General features: G+C 37.4%; 2 protein-coding genes across 2 annotated transcripts; both read right to left on the bottom strand.

The window, feature by feature from the left end:
• Positions 1–758: 758 nt before the first annotated feature.
• Positions 759–4,476, bottom strand: LOC111340610 (uncharacterized). The gene is made up of 9 exons (XM_022947484.2): positions 4,345–4,476; positions 3,623–3,726; positions 2,999–3,317; positions 2,644–2,722; positions 2,251–2,340; positions 1,907–2,080; positions 1,419–1,508; positions 1,223–1,312; positions 759–1,085 (listed from the first exon to the last, which is right to left on the bottom strand). The coding sequence occupies exons 2-9, from the start codon at positions 3,675–3,677 to the stop codon at positions 945–947; spliced, it is 1,038 nt and encodes a 345-aa protein (XP_022803219.2). The 5' UTR covers positions 3,678–3,726; positions 4,345–4,476; the 3' UTR covers positions 759–944.
• Positions 4,477–8,350: 3,874 nt separating this feature from the next.
• Positions 8,351–10,431, bottom strand: LOC111340607 (uncharacterized). The gene is made up of 2 exons (XM_022947480.2): positions 10,337–10,431; positions 8,351–9,132 (listed from the first exon to the last, which is right to left on the bottom strand). The coding sequence occupies exon 2, from the start codon at positions 9,126–9,128 to the stop codon at positions 8,457–8,459; it is 672 nt and encodes a 223-aa protein (XP_022803215.2). The 5' UTR covers positions 9,129–9,132; positions 10,337–10,431; the 3' UTR covers positions 8,351–8,456.
• Positions 10,432–13,393: the final 2,962 nt, after the last annotated feature.

Here is a 13,393-nt window from a genome sequence, read left to right as displayed (position 1 = left end):
GGTGGGGGTAACAAAGTAATTTGGTCAGTTAAGAAGCTGACGTTTCGAGCGTTAGCCCTTCCCGTCAGAGCGAATGATCGAAGGGCTAACGCTCGAAACGTCAGCTTTTTATTTCTTTACGATGGCCAATTTACAATTTCAACTCAGTTGATATAACCAAATTAAAGAATTACGGGACAATTTGTGAGACAAAACGTAAATGGAATTTAAACAGTTCTTCTCTGAGATTGTCACCTTGTTAGAAGCAACAAGGCGCTCAGATTCGTAGAAGTCGGCTTAACTTTGGAAAGATTGGAGAATATTGAAATGTTATTTGTGGTTAATGTGATGCGGTGGTGCTCGTAATGAATTGTATATGTTGTGATGGATTGTGTATGTTCGTTCGTGGTTATGGTAAAGCTCTCATTTTGAGAACGTACTTGTCGTTGTTTTTGAACGCGACCGAATGAAATTTTTAATCTCATGCAATGTCAAATACGTAATTTTGTTAATACTGCGTCCAAATGAATCCTGGGATTGGCCAACCCTGTACCAGGTTCCCCAAGGGGCATTTTGTTTCGCGCGGCCTCGATTTTTGCTATTGTGTGAGATGTAGAGCCAAAAAAGCCTCGAAAATTCTTTGTAAATTGTATGTTTTCAACTCAGTATTAGTAAAGTCGCGTATTATTTTTCCGCTAAAAGCAAATCTAGTAAATAGGAGATACTTGGTTGAAAGGGTGATACATTCATAAATAGTAAACTTATTAACAGAGACGATATAACAGCTGCGAACTAAGTTTATTTTGAACCCAAAACAACTTATTTAAAGTAGTTACTACTTTATAAAAAAAATATCTTGCAATCTACTGTAGCCAATTGTCAGCCATTGATCGATGGCGACAAACACGCTGAAGCAAAGCGGTTTAAATCCGTCGTCAGATACACCAAAATAGCAGCGTAGCAAATCAACCCCTTTTATCACCCTGGATAATGGGTTTTGCAATGGAGCGGGAGTAGGCTTGGCGGCAGCAGCCTTTCTGTTCAACCACACCTGGTCGGCAACACTCTTGGAAGCTTGGATCGTACAGTAAAGTTCCACAACAACCCTGGGAAATAAGATAAAAGAAAACAATTTCTGGTTTAAATGACTCTCCCAGAGCAACAAACCCTTGACTGTATGATACAAAACCTTGAAGGAAAAGTAACCAAATCAACAAGCAATTCAACAAAATCAAATAGTCACCTGAGTCTTTGGGTTATACAGACTGTTTCCACAACAAAGTGCAGATGTTGTATGCCATGGTTTGTGTAGGATTCTTCCAGAGCAACAAACCTGCGGGCATTATGAGTGTATTAAGACACCATGTTGCAGTAAAAGCAGCCGAATCAACATGCAACATGCAACATGCAACATGCGACAAAATGAAACTGATACTTACTTGATACCTTGGGTTGTACGGACGAGTTCCACAGCAATGTGGATCTGACGCACCCGATAGGTTAGGAACGATTTTCCCGAAGCAGCAAGCCTACATGTGTATGATAGACAAGAGGTTAAATACAAGTCCCATGAAAAATTCTAAAAATCAATAATAGAAATTATTTTCACAGGTGAAGAGGCTATTGGTTTCAATTAATAGGATAAGCATATAGGACATTTAGACCTTAAAATTCTCGTGAGTTACCACTACATAAAGACTCTTCCTTTGAAAGGAGTAAAGAACTGACAGCGCACAATTATTTCTTTCAGAGACTATGGAAAAGCATAATTTTATAATTTCGATCTGACTGGTTGAGAGCGAAAAACAGAGTTTCCTTGACCAATCATAAACATAGTCATATTCAGAACCAAAACACTCCCGAATTATTTTTGGCTTTGAAAGAAGATGCATATTTTTCGTAGATAGAAAATATGTTGTGGAGTCACCTCTTTGTATGGGTTATACGATGCCGCACCACAACACCGTGCATACGGTACTGGCCTGCTTATGATTGTTCCAACGCAGCAAAGCTGATAGGTGGAGAAGATCAATGTGCTGCCACAACAGCTCGTCGGTCCGCAGTATCTTGGTTTATTATAAACAGTTTCCCCACAGCACGTCTATAATTCAATCATAAAAACAAAACAAAAAATCAGTTCCCATTTATATATCGCCACCTGAACCAAAGATTCTCCCAGGGCAACAAGCCTATAAGTGTATGATTAAAAGAATTAATGTTGAAGGAAAAGTGACCGAATTTATAGGAAGTTCAAAAAAATTGCATACTCACTTGTATCTTTGGGTTGTACGGACGTGTCACACAGCAACTTGGATGTGTTAAACCCGTAGGGTTAGGGACGCACTTCCCGGCGCAGCAAGCCTATATGTGTACGATAGTCAAGTTAAATGCAAGATCCACGGAGGATAGTAACAACTAATTATGTCACCCATTTTTACAGGCTAATAGACTGATTGAAAAATTGGTTTCAATTTTCACAACTACTCGTCGGCCCGCAGCCTGTTGGCTTATCATAAACATTTCCCCGACAGCATATATCCCTAATTCGATTTAAAAAAATCAATTCCCGTCGATTTATCCCTACCTGAACCGAAGTAGCCGATAGAGCGGTTAAAATGTTTGTAAAGATATTTGAAGACATTGTTTAAAGTAATTGATATACACCTGTTTAGTTCTGTCATAAACAGTCTGTGCCCATCTGATTCCACAGCAACCTTGACTTACAGGATTGTAACTTTTCCGCCTGTAGTACCGAAAAAAATTTTCCTTAGTGGTTAACGTTAAGTTACATTTATAAACTAAGACTAACAAGTGATTAAACTGACCGAGAAGCTTGCATAATTTAGCGCCTAATTTCCTCGAAATTCAACCAGAACCGAAAAATAGGAAGTAGCCTTGATTCATAATAGCTGATGAGAAAATCATTCAAAGTAAAAACCTAAATAAACAGTTTCCATCTACAAGTGAGAGGATAATCTTTGAATAATAGATCCTACTGGCCCTGAAAATGCATACCTACCCGCAACACCTAGCATGAACTCCACCGAAGAATCTTTGCTGAAGTGTAAGATTACAACAGAGGTGCGTTTTGGTGTTGTATGCAATTCTTCCACAGCAAGCATTGTTAAACCCCCTCCGTGTTAGGACGCCTAAACAGCACAAGTGTGACCTCGGGTCGTATCTTATCTTACCACAAAATGGTAGATATATTGCCAACCGGTTCGCAGTCACATTGCGAAGAAGTTGGTTGTCGGTCACATTACGAAGAAGTTGGTTCTCAGTCACATTACGAAGAAGTGGGTTCTCGGTCGCATTGAATTGACAATGGCTCTCTGAAACTGTGGGAATCAAGAAATAATGCTTATTGACTTCATAATGTGATAAGTAAGGAGCAGACTCAAAATCTGAAGAAGGTTTTAAATCAATAATAATCTTAGTAATATTAGTAAAACAATGACTTTCATTTCTATTATGATCTGAGTTTATATGAGTTTAAGATCAGTATGTAATATCTGAATCATTCTTTTCTTTCCTATGGCGATCAATCAAGTTCCTTAGGATGGAAAAATATTTCATTGATCATGGAAAGTGCTTCGGGAAATCATCGGTTTTGTTTCCATCGCTTTGTGGCTTTTTTACTTACCCATGGCCAAAAGAACAAAAGCGATGATTCCTAACAGACATTTTAACTGTGCCATGGTGGGTCTCGGTTGAGCTAGCACAGAAAGATAAGCTACAAAATTGTACCTGTGGAAAGTGAACAAATGCATGATCATTTATAAGTACATATTACGTTTACATAAGATTAATGAGCTCTTCGTGCGTCACTGAGGAGTAGTTGAAACAAATTTTAAAGTAAAAACTATCGCTCTTTAAACTGACGTTACATTGCTACCCTCAATGTAAGGTAACGCCAAGTATCTTTGTCTCTTAATTTTTTTTACTTTTTTAGTGTCTTTTGTCTAGAGGTAGGACGCTATCTAAAGATCTGATTAACAGTGTTCGAACTAGTCATGATTAAAATAAAATAACTTCCACTTGACCTGCAGATGAAATATAAAGTTAAACAATGAAGCTCGCGGGTGAGTTGCTATTCAAGTAATGGCCGGCAAGAAGCTTAAAAAAAAACATCAGGCTTCACCGGGATTCAAACTCGTCTCTTCCAGATACTAGTTGTGCACTTCAGCCCACTCAGCTACGAAGCCTCACCTTTGGAACTAGGCAAATTTTTTATGGTGTTCATCTTCCCTGTAGAGTATTTCTCCCAAAGTTAGCGGGGCTTCATCTATACGCTTACCTTTCAAGTTCAGGAGTTCGTTTATTCTTTAGACGAGCATTTGTGACAAAGATGAATTACTTACTTACCTTCGCTATATGACGAGCTGCTGATAGTTTACCTCTTCAACTCCGACTGATCAGGGCCTCTATCCGCACGCCTTTTAAGTCGTTACTCGAATTCGAACCCGGAACTTGATAGACAATTAAACATTGTGTGGTTTGAATGCTAGATGTTGCTAGTAATACCAATAAATAATCAAAACAGGAAAAATTTTTGCTTAAAATAGCTGCTAATAAGAGTGTTAAACTTGCCTTTTGTTGGACGATAGTTCATCTTGCCCTTTCTCTAGGCTACGTAGATCGACACCAGGCAACCTTGAAGTTTGTGGTCATAAGAAGCAACGGTGTTTTTTTCCTTTTTGCGTTACCATGTGTGTTGACCCCAAACGTATGATTTTTCCGGTTTTCATCTACAGTCGAATCAAGATAAACCAAACCTTCAAGGAAAGTTGAGAAGGGTTCGAGTTTTGAGGAGTTCGAGCCATCGGGAGTTGAAAACAAAGAACCGGAAATATGGCAAAAGCGGTGTTTGCTGTTTTTCTATTCATTAAGTGTACATTTTTATCACTGAAATTTAATAGTGATAGAAAATTCGGCAGAAATGAGGCTAAATTACTGCAGAAATCACAATGTAACGTAAATCTTTCATTAAGAACCTTTATCTCACAAACGTTTGTTTCTGACTCGTTAGCACTTTCATGAACCAAAAGAAATAGAGATCTATCCGATTTGAGTTTCGTGCCCAAGTTATTGTTTTCAGTCGCCGTTGTTGAATTTTGCGTTTTCAAGCTGAACTATCGTATAATAAAACTAATTAGTTCTCTAATTTTGTCCTCACAAATGAAATGCCTTTAAAAACCATCCAAAAACGATAAATAGTATGAATTTCAACGAGTTGTGATGAACTTTGACAAGCCTGCAGGGAGATCAAAATGCAAGCCGACGAGTAAAAATACTCAGCGATACCGCACACTAAAAAGTCTTTTTTAGTTGTTTATTATCCAAGGGCTTTATTCTATATTACTTTCTTATAGGACGAGAAAAGCAGGGCTGAGACAACTCACGCAAGCGGAACGAACCTCTTAAACAGGTTTTTTACCGTAACGAATAACCAGCTGTCAAATAATCCTTACAATATTGCGGGATATTTGTACTCTACTGTTTAGTGCAGTTAGGAGATAAATGGACCTCACTTCTGTCACAACCAATCAAAAAACAAAAAACAAAAAACAAAATATATATATATATATATATATGAGGTCATGTGCAGATATATATATATATATGCACATCACCTCATCCTAAATGTCCCAAAGGTTGGCTTTTAGTCGGAAAATTTTCTACGTATAACACATATATCCTTATAGTCAAGTGTCTAGAGGAAAACGTGTCTAGAATAAACAATTTCCTCGTTGCTAACGCCATGATAATAGGGCTATTTGTAGTATTTAAATGATAGAACTTGAACCTGAGGTATACTCCAGAACTGAACTCAAAAGCTAAAATTCCATTTTTATCACGGCGAGAGGCCAAGATAAAGAATCGCTCGACCAGAACTGGTTTCTGTAAACAGTTTGAAAACTAATGTACTGTAAGAATAAAACGAAGGAATGAGTTAAAGAAATATTCAACAACAAAACTTTGCGAAAATACATTTTTAAAAAACCTTATAAGAATCAAAAAAAGCTGGAAAAGTCAACGACGTTTGAATGTTTGAAACGTCATTACATAGTCAAAAAATGATAACAATAAGGAGTCATATAATTATAAACACCGAGAGGAACGAAGTGGAGAAACGCGCAAAAACTAATAAACAACCAAAAACTAAATGACAAACTAAAAAAAACCGTTTCGCACGTATGGAGTCCGTTTGGATATTAAAATTAGGTTTGAATTACTTGATGAAAAACTTTTCAAGCGTCAGGCCTTCTCATGTCAAACCAATCGGAACTAAGGGGTAACCAAGAGTCCACGTTCCGATACTATTGTGGGACAAACATTTTTCCTGTTTTAAGTTTTCTGGAAACTGTCTAACACGCCATTTACACCAAAGCTTAAATATGTTTATAGCTTTTTTTTTAGCACGGTCTAAATTTATTCTCTTGGGAAAAACTGCTTAAACCGATGTTTATCGACTTCAAACTAAGAGCGTGTCCACGTGAAAACAGGGTAGAGCCGAGCAGGGGCGATAATACTGAAATCACAAATTTGATTCAAACTTGGCACAAATATTAAGTATCGTGAGTTAACAAATATGTGAAAATAATAGGTCAAATTACTTAATTCCCTGGGAGGTATAAGGTCCCCCTGAGAGTCCCCGTTTCCTGCATTTTTTGCATAGTCAATCAGCTAACTTTGCATTGCTGCTGTGACAAACCGAAAAGCCATCCGAAAATTTAATCAACTAGGTTGTGTTCTATATCTATCAGATTCCAAGAATATTGATCTTTTTAAACTTTTCCATTTTATTCCTTCCCTAGCCTCTCATTAGATAAAGACAACTTAAAAGAAAGGTATTTTAAGGCCCTATATCTCCGATGACCAACCACTTCTGATCATAATTCTTACATGGACAGTGAAAGTTATCACTGGACTTACAAAATCAGGAATAAAATTTTGGGGCAACTGATTTGATTACCTGTGCTGACGTGAAATTTACATCTAACCAACCGCCTTAGCTCTGTATCATCAAAATTACGTAGTCAACTTCTTTGTTCATTTGCTCTGACATCAATTACATGAAATCTACAGCAAATTTCAGAGAGAACATTATCTAGACCTAAAAGGGGAAAGTATCTTTGAAAAGTGTAAATCTCGCTATTTTCGGGGACTTTCTCTATGGCCATGTCTGTATTCATCTTAGGTAAACCAAGTGGACGAGGAACTTCAAATGTTCACGTAAAAATGCTCCAACGCTTCGATGGAGAAGGATCCAAAACGTAAATACAAGCTAAACACATGTCACGAGGGTAGCTCGGTTGATACTTCAGGCTCAATTGCATTTAATTCAGTCATCAACCTGCTAGGTCTGTGATCTGTTTTGTTCGATCGTTGAATTGCTCATTAAAAGGAATTTAAAAGATCCATTGTCCTTGTCCTCTACGAAAAAAGAAAATATGAGAACTAGTTTACCACGGAATCCAATGATCATTAAGCAACTTTCCAGTAACGAATGTGTTTGGAAATCAGAAATTAAATATTTGCTTTCTCCGTTTACATGATCAACGCTCCGCCGACAGAGCTGAATAACGTATACGCCGCATGCGTTAGGTTTTGCCGCGGAAACACAGATTTTGAATCGTTCGTATGGTTGATTTCCTATTCTGTTGCTTCGAGGCGTGGTTTTCTTTGCCGCTTTTCTTTTACAGAACAACCTTCAAAAACTTGGTAAACCTTCAAAAACTTGGTAAACCTTCAAAAACTTGGTAGACCCTCTAAAATCTTTCAAAAATTAATTTTTACGTCAGCACGGGTAATCAAATTAGTTGTCCCAAAATTTTATTACTGATTTTGGAAGTCCAATGATGGCTTTCACTGTTCATGTAAGAATTAGGATCAGAAGTGGTTGGTCATCGGAGATATTAGGCCTTCAAATACCCTTCTTTTTGGACTTTGTCAAAACCAGAAAAAAGTCGTCTTTACTTAAGGGAGAGGTAAGGGAAGGAATGAAATGAAAAAGTTTAAAAAGATCAATATTCTTGGATTCTGATAGATATAGAACACAACCCAGTTGTTTGAATTTGCAGATGAGTTTTTGGTTTGTCACAGTTGCAATGCAAAGTTAGCTAATTATCTATGCAAAAAATGCAGGAAACGAGGGATTATCCAAGGGGGACCGTATACCTCCCAGGGAATCAAATTATTTGACTTATTATTTTCACATATTTGTTAACTCATTAGACTTAGTATTTGTGCCAAGTTTGAACTAAATCGGTGATTTCAGCATTATCGCTCCCTGCCCGGTTTTCTGGAGGACACACTCTTAATTATTTATACTAGAGTTCATATACATAAACAAGTAAAAATAAAAACAGACTATTACAATACTTTATTGTCATTCTCAGAACGTACAAAAAACAATCCCCATCTATGAAACAACTCGATTCGATGATAGGGAAGGTAAGAATGACATGCTTTCTTTACATTTTGCATAGAACAAGCACGTACGCATGTCGTGAACGATCGCGATCAGCGTTGCTTGCAAACCGAATGCCTCTTCCCCTCTCTAACTCGTTAGTTGCACGGATCAAGAGGCCATTGTTTGGGACTCCACACTGCCATTGTCTGATTGCGTGCGTGATGTCGAACTCCACGAAACCACGAGGACGATATGGAAAGATAACGACTGATGGGCCCTGGGGAGCCGCCTCTGCGTCAGTGTTATCCAAACCAAGATATTGTTTCGACCAATAGGCATATGATGAGCGCTTGGTGCTGGTAGCTTGAGATTCGTTCCAGGATTTTTCCACTAAATGAACCTGCATGTAACGGGGAATGAAAGGGGTTTTGCTGATAGGATGCCAGCTGGCTTTGTGTGCGTAGACATAATACAGGTACATCTTTGCAGATACAATACCCGGGCAGGACCTGGGTAGGTTTTCAAACTTTACAAGCGATCGTTTGTTGGGGAAATCAGGATGCCGAGAAACGAGAAGGAACGGTAAGGAGTTGAAGTTTGTGTTTGGACGTTCAAGCGTGACATCTTGTACCACTGATAGCTTGTAAACGAAGCCCCTGCCGGTATCGTACTGCGTTACACCTTGCGTGACATGAGCCAACAACGCCACCATAAACAAGGTTATCATCAACATAATGCTGTGAAACAAATCGTGAAATTTAACCTTAGTAAAAAGGCTTATTGAGTACATGCTTTCCACTTTCTCAGTGTCTTGCGGCATATGAGCAGAAAATTGTAAATAACTTTCATGCTCCCCAACTGATCTGACTCGTCTGTGAATTTGTATTATTGAGGCAACAGGAAATGGAAGAGGTGAGAGGGACTAAGCATAGGGAGGGGTGGGTAAAAGGAAGAAACCAAATATAACTTGAGGAGGGAGGGGTAAAGGGAAGAAGACAAATACATTTTAAGTGGTGTTTACAAGAATAAGGTCCCAAGACCAAAGAAGAAAACCTTGGTTTAGAAATAGATGAGCCCGTAAGCAAGGGTCTTTTAGGTGATTAGAAATGGCAAGGGTGAGATATCAAAGTTTGGTTTTGTTTCTACGTTTTATCCCTTAACAGTTTGCGGTTGCAATCATCTCATGGTAGTTCGGAAAAAAGCGAGTTAATTAAGAGAAAGACTGAAAGACCTGGACTGAAACAGACAGTTTAAAAAAATTGCCTATCAATAGATTTGATATAAAGTTGCAAGCCCGGGCCAACACTATTAAGTTTCCGCCAACTTTTTGACAGCAGATTGGACTGACCGCCTTTCTTGTTCCGATTTTATTCCAAAGGAAGATTGATAAACTCTTTGTGCGTCACTGAGGAGTTTTTAAAACAAATTTTAAAAGTGAAAACTATCGATCTTTAAACTGAAGTTACATTGCTACCCTCAATGTAAGGTAACACCAACTATCTTTTACTCTTAACTACTTTGAATTTTTAGTGTCTCTTGTCTAGAGGTAGGACGCTATCTAAAGATCTAATTAAAAGTGTTAAAACGAATCTCGATTAAAGCATAATAACTTTCATTTGACCTGCAGATGAAACTAGAGTTAAAAATTAAGCTCGCGGGTGAGTTGCATTAAAAACAATGGTCGGTAAGAAGCTTTAGAAGAAAAATCAGACTTCAACGGGATTCAAACTCGTCCCTCCCAGATGTTAGCTGAGCCCTTCAGCCCATTCAGCTACGAAGCTTCGCCTTTGGAACGAGGCAAATGTTTGAAGAGGTTTATCTTCCCCGTAGAGTATTTCTCCCAAAGTTAGCCGGGCTTAATCTAAACGCTTACCTTTCAAGGTAAGGAGTTCGTTTACTCTTTAGACGAGCATTTGTGACAAAGATGAATTACTTACTTACCTTGAATTGGTTATATTAAGAGCTCTTGACAGTTTACCTTTTCAACTCCGACTGATTAGGGCGTCTATCCGTATCCCTTTTAAGTCATACTTGAATTCGAACCCGGAACTTGATGTTGCCAGTGATACCAATGAACAATCATAACAGGAAAAACGCTTTACTTAAAATAGCTGCTAATAAGAGGGTTAAACTTGCCTTTTGTTGGACGATTGTTCATCTTGCTCGTTATCAAAGCTACATAGATCGACACCAAGCAACCTTGAAGTTTGTGGTCATTAAGAAGCAACGGTGTTTTTTTTTTTCGTTACCATGTGTATTGAGCCCAAACTTTTGGATTTTCCGGTTGTCATCTACACTCGAATCAAGATGAATCAACATTCATGGAAAATTTAAAAAGGTTCGAGTTTTGGGTTCGAGCCATCGGGAGTTGAAAACAAAGAGCCGGAAATATGGCAAAAATGGTGTTTGCTGTTTTTGTTTTCATAAAGCGTACATTTTTATCACTGAAATTTAACATTCATTGACAAGTCGACATAAATGGAAAACTAAATTACAGCAGAAATCACAACGTAAAGTAAATTTTTCATCAAGAACCTTTATCTGACAAGCGTTTGTTTCTGACTCGTTAGCAATTTCCTGAATCAAAAGAAATAAAGATACATCCGATTTGAGTTCCTGCCCACCAAAAATTAACAGAAAATGAAAGAATTATCATAGCTCAAGGTTGAACCTTAAATGAATGCATGATCAAAATACTATCAATGCGGTCATCCACAGATTTATTTTGTTTTTTCGATGTCACAGGGGTCAGGTGACGTTCAATTCTTATTGTTTTCAGTCACCGTTGTTGAATTTTGTGTGTTATCAAGTCAAAATATCGTATAACAAATTCTATTACATTCATTTTGAAATCACTGTTGGTTCCTGTAATCTGAATGGCTCTGATTGGTGCGATTTATTCCCAAATCGCACCATTTTTTGCTCTAAATCGCATCATTGTACACTTTACTGAGTTTTTGACACATGACGTCAAAGTCTTTCTGTTTTGCATACAAAATAAGATGTAAAAACGTTTCTGGTTCCGCTTTTTATTTTAAAACCGGCTCAGTTCTGCATCAGTAAAATATTTGAATTGACCAAGTCCTGTATTTGGGTTATTTCAAAATGGATGTAATAAAGTGGTAATTGAACTTCGTGTCGTGCAATTTTGGTCTGAAATCATACTTATGATTTCAAATCAAACTCGCCCTGCGTGCTCGTTCGATTTTGAAATCACAAGTGATTTCAGCCCAAATTGCACTCCACTCAGTTCAATTACCATTATTAATCAATTCTCTAATTTTGCCACTCATCACAAATAAAATCATTTTGATTCCACTCAAAGGCAATAAATAGTATGAATTTCAACGAGTTGTGGTGTACTTTTGACGAGCCTGCAGGGAGAGTCAGAATACAAGCAATGAATAAAACTACTCAGCGATACCACACGATATCTCACATTTTATCATCCAACAGCTTTATTTTCGCTAGTTATTCTATATAATGAAGTTCTTTCCTTATAAGACGAGAAAAGCGTAGCTGAAACAACTCACGCAACGGAACGAATCTGTCAGACAGGTTTTACCGTAATAAATAACCAACTGCCAAGTAACCCTTACAATATTATATTTAGCGCAGTTAGAAGATAATTGGACCTCACTTTCGTTGCAACCAAGCAAAAAAAAATGTATATAGATATGCGTCTGCAAATCACCTCTTCTTTAAATGTCTCAAGTGTTGGCTTTAAGTTGGAGAATTTTCTGCAAAACACACATATGCATAATATCATGAAAGTCAAGTTTCCAAAGTGTCTGGAATAAAACGTACCTAGAATAAACAATTCCCTTGTTGCTAACGCCATTATAAGATAAATAATAAGAAAAATAATAGAGGGTTTATTCCAGCACCGAGCAGGAAAGCTAAAATTCCATTTTTATCACGGCGAGAGCAAGATCAAGAATCGCTCGACCAGAACTGGTTTCTGTGAACAGTTTGAAAAATAACGTTTTGAAAGAATGACACGAAGGAATGACAAAGAAATATTTAACTTCAAAATTATACGAAAATGCATATTTTAAAAAATCCTATAAAAAGCGAAAGAAGCTGGAAAATTCGAAGACGTTTCGATGTTCTTGAAACGTCATTACATAGTCAAAATATGATAAAAATTAGGAGTCATAAAATACCAAGAGGAACAAAGGTGATAAACGCAGAAAAACTAACAAACAAACAAAAATTAAACGATAAGCTAAAAAAAAAAAGGTTTCGCACGTATGGAGTCCGTTTGGGTATTAAAATTAGGTTTGAATTACTTGATGAAAAACTTTTCAAGCGTCAGGCCTTCTCATGTCAAACCAACCGGAACTAAGGGGTCACCAAGAGTCCACGTTCCGATACTATTGTGGGACAAACATTTTTCCTGCTTTAAGTTTTCTAGAAACTGTATAACACGCCATTTACACCAAAGCTTAAGAAAAGCTGCTTATTTAAACGATGTTTATCGACTTCAAACTTAATTAACACTTTATAAATACAAGTTAATGCCTTCTTCCACCCTTTGGAAAACTCAGTTTTTAAGTTCTCTGTTTCTAAACTTCATACAGTTAAACCAGGTTTGATGTGATGTTTTGTTGGTGTGAATGAGGAATAAGATAAAACGAAACAAAAGCTCGCTGACCAGCCCGTAACGCAGGTACCTTTTTCAAAGATGGCGATCGTTCATTGAGCCGAAATGTTCGATTTAAACAAATTTCTGAGAAATTTTTTTCTTTAACCAACCTTCCTCTACTTTAAAAATCGAAGGCGATTGCCAAATTTTCGCTAGAAATTAATTTGTGAATGCTCATATCCGTGAAGGCTAATGAGTAATTATTGATGGATATGTCTTAGACTCGCCGTATTGGGTTTCTCCAGACATATTGAGAATCCTTGAGTTGTCGAATAACACCAAACCGTATGATTTTGTTTTATCAACTGAGTTGATAATGTAAGTTTGCAATCGAAGAGTGTCTCTAAAGC

The sequence above is a fragment of the Stylophora pistillata genome, chromosome 3, assembly GCF_964205215.1.
Source record: "Stylophora pistillata chromosome 3, jaStyPist1.2, whole genome shotgun sequence".
Taxonomy (NCBI): Eukaryota; Metazoa; Cnidaria; class Anthozoa; order Scleractinia; family Pocilloporidae; genus Stylophora; species Stylophora pistillata.
This window is presented reverse-complemented; position numbering and strand designations above follow the sequence as displayed.

Coding starts and splice junctions, on each gene's coding strand:
- LOC111340610 (XM_022947484.2), bottom strand. CDS start 3,677: ATGGCACAGTTAAAATGTCTGTTAGGAATCATCGCTTTTGTTCTTTTG. Junction 2,723..2,998: donor GTTCATGCTAGGTGTTGCGG/GTAGGTATGCAT, acceptor TCGGTACTACAG/GCGGAAAAGTTACAATCCTG. Junction 1,086..1,222: donor TGTATAACCCAAAGACTCAG/GTGACTATTTGA, acceptor CTTATTTCCCAG/GGTTGTTGTGGAACTTTACT.
- LOC111340607 (XM_022947480.2), bottom strand. CDS start 9,128: ATGTTGATGATAACCTTGTTTATGGTGGCGTTGTTGGCTCATGTCACG.